Raw genomic sequence first — 13,950 nt, forward strand, 5'->3', positions numbered from 1 at the left:
TGTCACTAAGGTAATTATACCATGTTGCATTTCAGCATTGAAGTCTATACAATTATCTTAATTTTATAGGGATATGTACTCTCTTTTAAAGGTTGTGAAGAAACTAAACTTAAAATTCTAATAGAGTATTTAAGAACATCAATAACACCACCAAATAGACTCCTTTATGTACTTTCTAATACTTTAAAAGATAAATTATTCATAAGTCATCTTTGTTGACCCAACTTCACATCACTTTGGTTTAGGATTCTACTCATATCAAAAGCTATTCCATCTTTTATCTGTTTCGGAAAATTAACTTAAATAATCGTGTTTTTTATTTAAAAAAAAAAACCAATGAGATATAAATAGTCGCTCCACTGAAAATAATTGGCAAATATATAATATATGTATATAATTAACTTGCAGGTTTAAATATAAAAATAAATATCTTTACCCAAACTATATAAATACTGCTAAATATTTTCATATTGATATGGGAAAAATAGCAACTTATACAGTAGTATTTTTCGTATAATTTTTTAATTTAAATTATCGATCTAATTCAATTTAGCTATAAAAATTAGTTAACTCGACATTCGTAAAATAAAAAATATCACATAAATTGAAACGGAATAAAAAACAAAAATTTCAATATCCAAAAAGACACCCTGTTGCCCCCCGGGGCCGAGAAAGGGGGGGGGGGGGGGGGGGGGGGGCGTTCTGTATAAATAGGTCTCCCGCTTCTGTTGGATTTGCATATCATACTCTTTACTTTCTCTCTGTTGCTCTGCCTCTGCTCCACCTACCCCTACTTTAATCACTCAGGTATCTTTGCTGACTGTTTGTTGCATGCAACTACATATTTTTGTTGCAAAATTTTCAATTGTTTCTTTCTTTATTAGATCTGATAGTAAATCACGTAAGACATCTTTAAATCAATAATTTTTCATGTGGATCATTTGAGCATTTTTTTTTTTTTTGGGATCTAATATCTTGTCTTTTTTGAACTGAATTTGTTGTTTGCACTCATTTTGCTTTGAAGGAAATATAGAGAAGAAAGAAAAATGGATTTTAGAATCCCTTCTTCTTTTATTTCCTTAGCTAGTTTTAGCTCATGCTCGCTCATCATGTTCCTTATGAGACATTTGATAAAATTGGAAAGATGCAGAGAAGATTAAAAATATGGACCGTATGCAGAGATGACACACGTAAAGAAAAGGCCCAAATCTTTATTAATAGAGGATGTGTTCGCTACGAAGGAAAAATGTTTTCTTGAAAAACAAGTAGATTTCTTACTTATTTTCTAGTGTTTGGTAAGTAAACAAAAGAATGTTATCCCAATCATTTGTACGTAATCTAGCAAAACTTTTTTTTTGGGGGTGGGGGGGGGGGGGGGGGGGGGGGGTGGGGGAGTGGGGTGGGGAGGGGGGTAGGATGTATGGGAAAATTGCAAAATGTTTTCCTCCATACCAAACACGCCAAAAAAAAGAGAAGTTCCGCGCACTAAACCTCGTTAGGGGTTGGACCAATCTAAATAGCCTTACCCCCGCATTTCATAAAGAGGCTATAGAAAGGAAAATCAACTTAGAGTGTCATCATTGACCTTTACTATAGATGACAATGATAGTGGCAGATATGAGGCAGCTGAGGCTAGTACATATTGTAATTTAATAGCCTTAAGAATTAGCTAAAATTTCCAATTGTGACTTGTAGCACTGTCCCTTTAAATGCCCCTACTCCCTTCATCGTCTATCCTATTGTTCCTAAATTTGGTCACGTCCTACATTAAGTAGTTATTCCGATTTGTTGAAAACAACTCATGCTAATCCTATGATTTGGTAACCATACGTAGCAGTAATTTTAGGTGACGCTTTCCTAATATATTTGTAGCTGTGCATATTTCTGTTGATAGAGAGAGAATTCTGATTTGTCTTGATTGAAACAGACTACTATTCACATATATCACTAACGATGGCTCCAGCAACTGCAGAATCAATCAAGCCTAGAGGTAACACATTTGTTCTTTTTGCTCATCGCTTAGAAATTTATAGCTCATTTCTTTAATCTCTCAGCATAATATATATAGAACTGTTGTAATTTCAATATGAGCCACTTCTCTTGTTGCTTTTGGTTATCATGTTATTAAAAGCTTGATGATAAGAAATAGATCTTTAATTTGGTCCTGGAGTGAAGCACATGCAGAAAGAGGAGTACTTTGTTCATTTTTTTTTTGTTTCTGTCCGAACTTTTATTTCAAAACTAAAACCCATTGCTGGATGTAACTTTAGTTTTCCATTTATGTTTGAACTTCTGTTTTCAAGAATATCATTAATCTTGTGTTTTAGTTTTGAACCATACATGTGAAAACTTTCAAATGCATATTTCAACAATGCATTTGTAGTTGAGGCATTTAGAGTGGAAAGGCTCTTTTGATGTTTGTTATCTTAATTAGGGAGTCAAAAATTGGCAAGTACATCTTTTTTTTTTTTTTTTTTTTTACCTGAACTATGACATTTCTACTGGAGCTCCAATACCTAGAAACAGTTTTTTTTCTTTCAGTGAATGCCCCTTAGTAGTTGCTTGTTATTGTACCCTTTTCTGAAAAAACTGACACCAAAAGTTGTTGTATACCCAGGGTTATTTACATTTTGCTCTCTATTTCAGGAGCACAAGGCTCCTTAGATTCTAGTTTCTCATTATTGCTTATTCTTTATGCTTTTGTTGAACAGATGTTTGTGTTGTTGGTGTTGCCCGTACCCCGATGGGGGCCTTCCTCGGCTCTCTTTCATCAGTTTCAGCGACTAAACTTGGATCAATCGCCATTGCTGGTAGGACTCTAAACTAATTTGACATAATTCGTTCATTATAGAGAACCACTGTCAAATGGCAATTTGAATTTCTTTGAAATTTTATTGATCTCTCTTCTTAATGCATCTTTAGGTGCTCTCAAGAAAGCAAATGTTGACCCATCACTTGTAGAAGAAGTTTTCTTTGGAAATGTCCTCAGCGCAAACTTGGGGCAGGCTCCAGCTCGACAAGCAGCATTGGGTGCAGGGATACCCAATGCAGTGATTTGTACTACAGTTAACAAAGTTTGTGCATCTGGAATGAAAGGTGTGCACTGTCTAGTAGCAATAAATAGATCATTTCCTACAGTACCCAGCATCCTTTATACATACAACTGTAACAAGGGCCAGGAAGACGGGACTAGTTGTAACTTAATGTCTTGCAGCAACTATGTTTGCAGCACAAAGTATACAGTCGGGCATCAATGACGTTGTTGTGGCTGGTGGAATGGAAAACATGTCTAATGTCCCTAAGTACATTGCAGAAGCAAGGTTTGTCTTCTTCAAAAGTTTAGCTAGCACTGTTTAAACTTTGTCTCTCCACCCTCCTCCCAAAAAGAAAAAAGAACAGCGAAAAAGAGTAAGAGAGAAGAAATAATTATTGAAGTCACAACTATAAGGAGAATAAATGGCCTTTGCCCAATTCTTTGTCACATACCTACTCGAGGATGTTTCAGTGTAACGATAGAGTGCCCATGTTCCCATTGTTTGATCTTACCTTGAACATGTCCTGTTCTTAAACGGAACGACAAGCTTAATGAACACTCGAACAGCGAGCCTGTGTTGCTGTTTTAACTTTCTATTCCTTTCACTTCTAATCTTCCATGTCTTCACATAAGTCATTTCTGAGATCTGCTCTTTGTGCACCATGTGCATTTTGGATCTTACCCCCTTCCCCCAGGGTTTTATATTGTAAATGCTTTGTTCCATGTGGTAGACTTGTTTGCTGCCCACTTCTATCTTGGTTAACATTGTTCTTCAATTATTTAATGGCCTAAACTGGCACACTTGCAGGAAGGGATCTCGTCTAGGTCATGACAGTCTTGTTGATGGAATGCTTAAAGATGGTTTGATGGATGTCTATAATGATTGTGGTATGGGAGTTTGTGCTGAAATATGTGCAGAGAATCACAAAATCACAAGAGAGGAGCAGGTTTGTCTTCACAGTTCTTTTTATGTGGATAATATAGCTTCACTAACCATCATATGACTTTGATGTAAACTGGCATACCAAAGTGTTGTCATATATTGGGTTATCTTCCCTGTTTACTTTCTGTTGTTTGTTGTTGTTGTCTAGTTGTTGATTCTACCGTTTAAAGACATCTCTTTGTGAGAAAAGATTCAAGTGATACATTGCATCCACCCCCTCTGTCTGTTTTGTGAAGTTGGACAATTCAGATTTATGTTCTTTTGTCTGCGCCTTTATCACATTACTCATTTGTGGAAAAACTTTATCTCTTTGTTTCATCCATTTGTTTTCAAGTGTTTGCATGCCTGATTAAAATATGCTGAGAAGTCTTTTCAAAAATCTTATGGGTGTTAATTTCTTATGTCTGAACAATATTTTTGCAGGATAACTTTGCAGTTCAAAGTTTTGAACGCGGTATTGCTGCACAGGAAGCTGGTGCTTTTACATGGGAAATTGTGCCGGTAACATAACTAGATATTTGTTGCTAGATAGAGCTCATTGTTAAAGTATAAAAGGTTCCTTGCAGTTTGTTTTATCACCGTTTAAATCATTTGCTGGGGAATTTCAGGTTGAGGTGCCCGGTGGAAGAGGAAAACCATCCACCATTGTTGATAAGGATGAAGGTTTAGGGAAGGTGAGTACATATATTGCAAGCAAGACTAAAATACCATAGATGTCTTTGTCCTTTACATCTTCCCTTGAGGTGTTTCAACGAATTTACCGACACAAAAACCTAATCCTGTGTGATGAGAGAACAGGAATGCAACAAAAGGAGTTATTTCCTGAAAATTGAATGCTAAATTTCTTATCAATACATTCATCATCTTTTTGACGTGAAGAAGGAAATGAATTTCTTTTTTAGTGCAGTATCTGCCTTTCAAATACCAGAATGATCAAAGAGATGAATTTATTTTCTTGGTAGTTAAAATACGTTAAACATACATCAATAGAGGTTTTACAACGCCTATAATATCCTGCCATAGAACTTCAAAGCTATCAGCTTTACATCGCCCATATATTTTTTCTGTCTTTGCCAGTTTGATGGTGCAAAATTGAGGAAACTCCGACCAAGTTTCAAGGAAAAAGATGGTACTGTGACTGCTGGTAACGCTTCTAGCATAAGGTTTGTGAGTTACGTGCATCATTTTCTTTTCTTTCAGTTCTTTCATTTATAAATATAGAGCTGTGTGTTACCTAAATTTAAATGCACTATATCCTTTTCTAATATTTCTTAACTACCCTGAAATTTACTTGCACTATGTCATGCTATCTGAATATACTGATCCCCCCAAAAATAGGTTTCAAAATGGATTTCTTGTACTTATAGCAATAGTAGTATATCTATTACCCTTATAGGTCCCTCAAAAGAAGTGAACTTTTTCTTTGCATCCTTAGGGTTGTCGCGAGCTGTAGTTTATGTCATCTTCTACCTGCCTTAGGAACTAGTTTCTAAAACGTGGCAACCATTGGCTCCTTTCCTCTTTTCCATGTGAAATATTGCCAAAAACAGTAGATTAGCAGTATTTGATTTTTGAAGAAATTCTTTGTTCAATTCTTATAATCCATTAGGAATAACTGGTTTTGCAATATTTTGAATTAATTGGCAAGTGAATATTTTTCCTTTACAGTGATGGTGCTGCTGCACTGGTCTTAGTAAGTGGAGAAAAAGCTGTAAAACTTGGACTAGATGTGATTGCAAAGATCACAGGATATGCAGATGCTGCTCAGGTACTTTTATATATGAATTGAAAAAAAAAAAAAAAAGAAGCTCTTAACCTCCCATGTATGAATATTGAGAAATTAGCATGTAGAAATTTTAATTTTCTCTTAGGTATGGTCTGTCAATTTTACATTCTTGATGCTTAAATTCAACTAACTGTGCAGGAACCTGAACTATTTACAATTTCACCTGCTAAAGCAATTCCAAAAGCCATCAAGAGTCTTTGGTTTAGAGGCTTCTCAAATTGATTACTACGAAATTAATGAAGCATTTGCGGTATGCCCTTTTTCGTAGTTCTTTTAAACTAGCTTGCTTTCAATTGTGTGAATACTTCCTTAACAACACTAATTGCAGGTAGTAGCTCTTGCAAATCAAAAGCTGCTTGGTCTTAATCTCTCTCTCTCTCTCTCTCTCTCTCTCTCTCTCTCTCTCTCTCTCTCTCTTCTAAATATCTTAAATTTCTTGAACTTTGAGAAAATTAGACTGGATCGGTTCTTCTTTAGAGAAACTATTTGGATTATCCATTCATATGAAAACAGATAAAGTATGCAGATCTTAAAACATTTCTATTATTTGCTTAGTGGTACATAATCTAGTGTAGAAAATGACCATGGTCCTGAAGTATGCTCTTGAATTGTTCTTTCAGGAAAAAATTAATGTACATGGTGGAGCTGTTTCTTTGGGGCATCCTCTTGGGTGTAGTGGAGCTCGTATATTGGTTACTCTACTTGGGGTATGTGCAACTAGACCGGATACATCACTATTACTGTAGTTAAATTCTAAACCTTAGGAACACTGGTGCCTTCCCTCATCCCCTGATATTTTGCTACTTTTTTTGGTTGTGAACTGTAAGTTAAATGATCTATGAAAAGTCTCAACTCTCACTTTTTGGTCTCAGTAATGCAGTTCGAGATATATAGTTCGAGGACTGTTACTTTTCATACTCTTATGTGATCATATATTTGTTTCAAGGTTCTTGAAGATTAATTAACATTTATTTTGCATCTACTTTTCCAATGGAATGTTGCAGGTATTGAGACAGAAAAGTGGCAAATACGGGGCTGCTGGTGTTTGCAATGGAGGAGGAGGTGCCTCGGCCCTTGTTGTAGAACTTATGTAATACATTTCTTCTGTCCTTGGTAAGTCCTGACATAGGAAATTTCTTTTCATTAAGTCTTACCTACATGACACTGCATATTGCCATACTTCGAGTGAAATTTATGGATTATATAGGATGTTCTTGATAGATTAGACTTTCATGCGAGAAAAGTGTTAACGGGACAACTGTGGTGTGAGAACTAGAGGAATTTGTAATGAATGTAAGAGACTATCACTGAAATGACCAACACAGAGAAATGTTAACCAGATTGTTCATGTGGTTCTTCTCCTATTCTTAGAGCGTAATAAGCTTATGTAACTCAACAAATATTTTTGAAAAGCCAGCAGTGGAATCTGCTCAAGGTTTAACTATCTTATATTCAAGTCCAACTACATAAAACAACTTTAGCATCCAAAGATGCTTTTTTAACAAGGGTACCTTCAAATTAACCACCTCTATCAGTTAGCGATTTTCCCCATTAGTCATTCACCATGAAACATGAGTTTAGCTCAAGGGCAAAGCGTAACGATTCACTTTTTTTTTTTGCTCTTCCGCATGGATTGAAAGTTGCTGCCATATCAGTAGTCTTTGCCTAATGTTTGATGCATCTTATACGATGAAATTGCACTATTTCGATCAAACATAGAGTCAGACTGCTAGGAAGGATAATAATTTTTTAGCAAGGTGATCATGTTACGTTGCCATCTCTATCGTCTCCGCTCCTCATTCCTTTATGGAGTAATAGAAGGGAAAGTAGAAGTTTGCTTGCAATAGTTGTCTTATGTCAGCTGCTAATTCCATTGCAGGTTAGTATTGCGAGCTAGTTACAAGAGATGGAGCATGGATTAGATTGACTAGTTGGGTGCCTTTAAGTAGTGAAGATTGTGAAATTTTCTTATGTTCTTTCAGACAATTGTACTCTTCACATATAAATGCAATAGTGATTACTTTCTTAAAGAAATATGAATATGACAGATATCATCAAGCCCCTCACCCCCTCTTAGAATTAAACCATCCTCGAGTTCCGATTTTCCTGTTGCATTCTGAAAATAACTTCTCCAGGACATTCTTTTCAATACTTTTGAATTGATCAAAGGGCACACAATGTTGCTGCAAGTAATCTCTTTACCAGTATTCATTAGGATTTAGGAACAAGGTTGGGAGCAAAGTCAGGGTTAGGTTTTCGAGTTTATGTGTTTTGTATTTTAGAAAATGCAGCGTATTGAGTTTTTAATATATTATTTATACATATTAAGTAGATTTTTAAATATAAATACATGATTTGAGCCAAAGTTATTGAGTTTTGCCGAACCAATTGAGTTCTGCACTTCTACCGAACTTGTAGGTGAAGCTCTTGCTTTGGCCCTGGTTGGGAGGCTGTGACAATTATGGTAAGCCAACCACGGAAAAAATGAAGGAAAAATCAACCCCCATGACTAAGTAAGACCTTATATTGCTAAACATATAGGTATTTTTCCTTATTTACTAAACATAGCAAGGTTTTACATTTTGTAGCATATTCGAATGTATGGTGCCCAAGACCCTGTAGATATTCCTCTGTTTTTCTCTTCCTTTGTTTTGTCCCTATAATCTATCTCTATCCGTCTGATTGTGTGTATGTCCGCAAATTCCCAATTTTTTTTTTAAAACTGGTAACTTTGTATTCCTCAGCATTAAGGGATATCTTTGGCCACCTCCAAAAAAGAGAGCTACATGGTGATAATAATTACAGAAGTCCTGTGAAATCCACTAAGTTCTATGAAATCCACTACTTGTAATGCATTCTCTATACTGTTTTCTTTACACCAAAAACATAAAGAACTAATACAATTCCATTTGATCAATGTATCGTTGTATTTGATCAATGCATCATGCCTATCTCTAATAGCATCCCCCTTCTGAATGCTCTCTATGCCCTTTCTCCTAAGAATGACGTTGTGTGTCTACCAGTCTATAACAATGCAAAGCATTAAAGCTTAAAGATGAAACAAATTAAATCCTATGACATTTTGTTACCACGGAAGAGTTTATTTTATTAGATTTTGCATGAAGGACAAAAAAAAAAAACATAAACCTCAAAGACAGAAGACTTATAATTACTGACTTAACAACAAAGACTATTACATAATCGACCAAATTAAAAGACTCAATAACTGCACTGGTAAATCCTCCTCCAAACACTTGTTCCAAATTCAAGAACTCTAATTTGCATTATTACATTAATGAGTTCCAGAACTCTCCCCCTCATCTGGCTTGGGGACAACATTCAAGTCAAATTTGGATCGCTCGGCCAGAATGTAACTTTTTGCTTCTTTTTTTATGTTGTCCAACTGCAACTTGAGTGCTACCAACTGCTCCAATCTGTGTTTACCAGGCGGTATTTCTGAATCAGGGTACAAGATCTTAAACCTTCTTTTTCGACTTTCTTCCTCCTCGTTCACTACTTGTAATTCTTCACATATGTTATCAAATGCCTGAAAGACATTTGATTTTGCGACATCAAGTTGGGGATTATCTAGTTTCCATTGGAGAAATTTGTCAATTATTTTTTCTATACTAATGGAGCCATAGGAATATGGCTTTCCACTAGGTGAAAAGAGAAAAACACCAACATCTGCTTCTGCCAAAGTTGAAAGCTCATCTGCTTTCTTGAACAAGCTCGCTTTTCTTTTTGAAAAAGCAACATAGCGTGCTTCTTTAGATTCAACCAACTTCATTTCAATCTTTTGCTTACCTCTACTCACCTTCCTTTCCATTGCAAAAAGAAAACTCTTAAAAAAAAAATTAAGTAGATGTTTTGGCTAAAGTCTGAACAATATTGAGAGGAACGCTCATGTAATTTATAGTTGATGCACGACTTTGTTTGTCACGCGTATTGTCATGTGTAGTTAATGTATTCATATTATGAAAATCTATTAAGAGATTATCACGAATCCCAATATAATTGTATATTATCTATTCATTGTATTTGCAAGTGATAACGCTTAGTTGAATCAAAAGACAGAGAAAAATAACCATGCATTAAAATTAATTTGCAGAAATATCTAATGTTAATTCTATAATATGACTAAAAAAAGAGTAGATTTCTTTTTTTTTTTTGTTAAAAAAAAAAAATCTATAACTCTAACTCATGAAACCTTATAAGGTGATTTTACACCTCTAATTAGTTGCATTTATTGTTACTTCGAAAAAGGCTCAAATATACCGTCAAACTATCAAAAAAGGTTCATTCATGCCACTCGTTAATAGTTGGTCTAAAAAATGCCACCGCCGTTACCATTTTGGGCTATATATGCCATTACTCACTAATAGAACTCTACTAGTACTAAATTTTGCCATGTGGTATTATATAAAGCCTTCATTTTACGAGTGACACATATGAGTCATTTCATAGTTCAACGGCTTATTTGAGCTTTTTCCCGATTCCAATATAAACCTCAATCTTTTCTGATTTTATGTAACAAGCTTATAGGGACAATTTGTCCCTTATATTAATAACATTATTATTTTACATGGAAAAATTATGCTCTCTTGTTTAATTGGATTATGAATCTAATCTTATTCTACATCCTTCACAATTTTTACGTACTTTATGACTCTTTAAATATTTAAAAAACATAAAATTTGTTTAAGAAAAAAAAAAGACGGACATAAAAGAGAGTACACTAATAAGGTGTAGATGAGTAAGAAAAGTACATATGAGTGTGACATATTTGAGCCTTCTCCCGATCACTATTAACACCCCAAAATGGTAACGATTGTATACAGTAAAAACCGAACGTATGCAAGATCGGTGATACCGAGGTCAGAGGGTATGACCAAATGGGCACGAGGATGACCGAGGGGATCGTGGGATGTGGCCGACGTAAAGTGCCTCCGGACCAAACTCTGCGTTGCCGTTAGTTCGTTTTCTCCAAGTCAAGTTCTCGTTGCCGTTAGTCTGGTTTCTCCATGACCGAATTGATCATGGCCGTTGGTCCGGTTAACCAGTTGCGGAATCGCCACACGTCAAGACCGTTCTGTCATTTTGTACTGATCACCATACGGGTGTCAGACCGTACGATCCTACCTTATCCTTTTAGGGTTTTCTTTATTCTAAAAGGGCTTTGTGTTGTATTTAAGGCCCATGAGGCGAAACTATAAATAGAGGACATTTCCTTAATAGAAAATATATATTAAAGCTCTCTCTCTCTCTCTCTCTCTCTCTCTCTCTCTCGCCTTTTTGACTTTGCTTATTCATTTAATACAATTAGCTTAATCATCACTATATGCACATTTATCCAAGGCATTAACACGTACATTTACATATACACACTATTGCATACGATTCCATACATATTTCATACCAACCCAAAATAGATTAAAGTTTATCCACATATCCTATACCTCACTTATAAATTTCAATTGATTACCTAAATTTGGGGTAAACAGTTTGGCGCCCACCGTGGGGCTAGGATAATAGTGATTTTTTAACGTAGCCTCTACCTCCTTTTACCCGTTTGACTAAGGGATCGTCTAATAATTTCTACCAAAAAATGGACAAATGGCAAGCAGCTGACAGTCTGGTCATGTCAACAACAATGAGATTGTGGCCGAAAATGAGAATAGTGGGTTACGAGGCCTACCAGCAGATCCGATTGACCCAAACTCTGTTGATTCGAGGGAAGGCCTCAACCGACAGAACACCGTGAACCAGGAGAACGCCACCTTACCGGCCACTAATCCCTTGAATACTCACAACTCAATTACTTCATCTCGGGTTCAAGGATGGAAAGTACCCGATGCTCCGGATGAGATTAACTTACGTTTAATTTTTGAAATGTTAGGGATCGCTTATGAGGGAATAGCTCAGCTGCAGAGCAAAAATGATAAGGAGAGGTCAAAAGGGGTCACCGAACCGAGGAGGGATGAAACACGGAGAGTCAAAAGTAATGGATCGGGAGCCGGTTCATCCACCGAAGTTCTGAAGATGCTCGAGACCTTGGCAAAGCGGGTAGATTCAACAGAGAAGAGGGTGGAAACGTATAACTCTCGTGGATCAAATCCCGGGGGCTCCGCCTATTCTAAAAGGGCCGGATTCAAAGAGGTACATTCAAAGGCCTTTTCCTCCAAGTGCGGCTCTGAAGTTGATCCCGAAGAGGTTCAAAATGCCGGATATCCAGAAATATGACAGCACAACGGACCCACAGGAGCATGTGACTTCATGCACTTGTGCCATAAAAGGCAATGACGTCGAAGAGGATGAAATTGAGTCCATGTTGTTGAAAAAGTTTGGGAAAACTCTATCGAAGGGAGCATTGACTTGGTACGATCATCTGCCCAAGCATTCAATCACTTCTTTCAAAATGCTCGCGGATGCGTTCATAAAAGCCCATGCTGGAGCTAAAAAGGTACAGGCTCGGAAGACGAATATTTTTCATATAGCCTAAAGGGATGATGAGTTGTTACGTGAATTTTTCAACCGGTTTCAAAAGGAACGGATGGAGCTCCCTCCGGTTCCGGAGGAATGGGCTGCACAAGCTTTTGCCAAAGGACTTAATCCTCGGAGCTCGATGGCCTCGTTCAAACTAAAATAAAACTTGCTGGAATACGAGGCTGTGAACTGGGCATATGTCCATAATAGATACAAATCAAAGATTCGGGTAGAGGATGACCAACTCAAACTTCCCCCGGGGCCCATAAATATGAGTAAAAGCTCTGAGAGATCGAGAAAAAATTACGAGCCGGAGTCAAGACTATGGAGGGAAAGGTATCGGCCATACTCTCATTCGGAAAAGCCAAGCTTCAGGTCGGAAAAATCAAGGGTTGGTCCCAGTCACTTTTCAAGTAGGGGCAATAAACGGGCCGAACGCCCGACAAACAGTCGAGGCCTCTCATTTAGGAGTGATGCCGGAAGCTCGACTAGCAACAAAGACTTGCCAAGGATATCGGAGTATAACTTCAATGTCAACACTTCGTACCTCGTCTCGGCTATTGGTTGTATCGCAGAAGCAAGATGGCTGAGATCACTAAGATTAGACCCGGGTCAACGGGACCCGAGTGTGATGTGTGAATATCATGGAACCCATGAGCACAGAACTGAGGACTGTCGCCAACTAAGAGAGGAGGTGGCTCAGTTACTGAAGAATGGCCACCTTCGAGAATTACTGAGTGAACGAGCTAAAAGCCACTACAAGAAAAGGGAATCTCATAAACGGGCCGAACTGGTGGAACCTCAGCATATAATCAATATGATAATCGAAGGCACAAACGCTCCTCGAGGACCGGTGATGAAACAAACAAAGGTTTCCATTGTGCGTGAGAAGCGTAACCGGGATTACGTACCCGAGGGTTCCATCTCTTTCAGCAATGAGGATGCAGAAGGCATCATTCAACCGCACAATGATGCATTAGTAATTTCTATTCTTATTTTTAAATCACAAGTTAAACGTATTTTGATTGACCCAGGTAGCTCGGCCAACATCATCCGGTGGAGAGTGGTTGAAGAGCTAAGGCTACTCGATCAGATTGTACCGGTTGCCCGAGTACTCAGTGGGTTCAATATGGCAAGTGAAACCACGAAGGGGGAGATTTCTTTACCGGTCAACATTGACGGCACCATTCAGCAGAGGGTGTTCTATGTCATCGAAGGGGATATGAAGTATAATGATGCTTGGAAGACCATGGATTCATAGCATGAGGGCGGTGCCATCTATACTACATCAACTGCTGAAATTCCTGACCTCGGAGGAGATAAAAACCATCCGAGGTGAACAACCCGCTGCCAGGGAGATGTTCGCGGTCGAGGAAACGCCACTCTTTCCCAAAAAACCGGATCTGAAGGATGTATGTGGCATCAACATTTTTTAGATCAAACGGCATGACCCTGTAATGGTAGAATCCCCAAGGGGTGATGAAAGCTGTTTTTTCAGCGTCTTCTTCGCTCATGAGTATCTAATGGTACCCGGAGAAGCAATCCGCGAATAACTGCAGCTCATATTTGGCGCAATTGTCGATGAGAATATGGATATTTGGAAGGGGAAAGTTATCTTTCGGACTGAACTGATTGAGGTCCCGATAGTCCACACATATTCGGATTTTCCCATCCTTCTTGGGTACTGGCACTATGTTGGCC

General features: G+C 37.5%; 1 protein-coding gene, 1 non-coding gene and 1 pseudogene across 2 annotated transcripts; 2 read left to right on the forward strand and 1 right to left on the reverse strand.

Annotated features, from left to right (window-relative positions):
* The first annotated feature begins 883 nt into the window (after positions 1–883).
* LOC132068704 (acetyl-CoA acetyltransferase 2-like) lies at positions 884–7,900 on the forward strand (annotated as a pseudogene).
* On the forward strand, positions 1,112–1,216 carry LOC132069044 (U6 spliceosomal RNA). The gene has a single exon (XR_009417612.1). It is a non-coding gene; the product is annotated as a U6 spliceosomal RNA (small nuclear RNA).
* A 1,155-nt stretch (positions 7,901–9,055) lies between the features above and the next one.
* LOC132066455 (agamous-like MADS-box protein AGL29) lies at positions 9,056–9,592 on the reverse strand. Its single transcript, XM_059459764.1, has one exon. It carries the CDS (start codon positions 9,590–9,592, stop codon positions 9,056–9,058), a length of 537 nt encoding a protein of 178 aa, XP_059315747.1.
* Positions 9,593–13,950: the final 4,358 nt, after the last annotated feature.

This window comes from Lycium ferocissimum, chromosome 8 (assembly GCF_029784015.1).
Source record: "Lycium ferocissimum isolate CSIRO_LF1 chromosome 8, AGI_CSIRO_Lferr_CH_V1, whole genome shotgun sequence".
Taxonomy (NCBI): Eukaryota; Viridiplantae; Streptophyta; class Magnoliopsida; order Solanales; family Solanaceae; genus Lycium; species Lycium ferocissimum.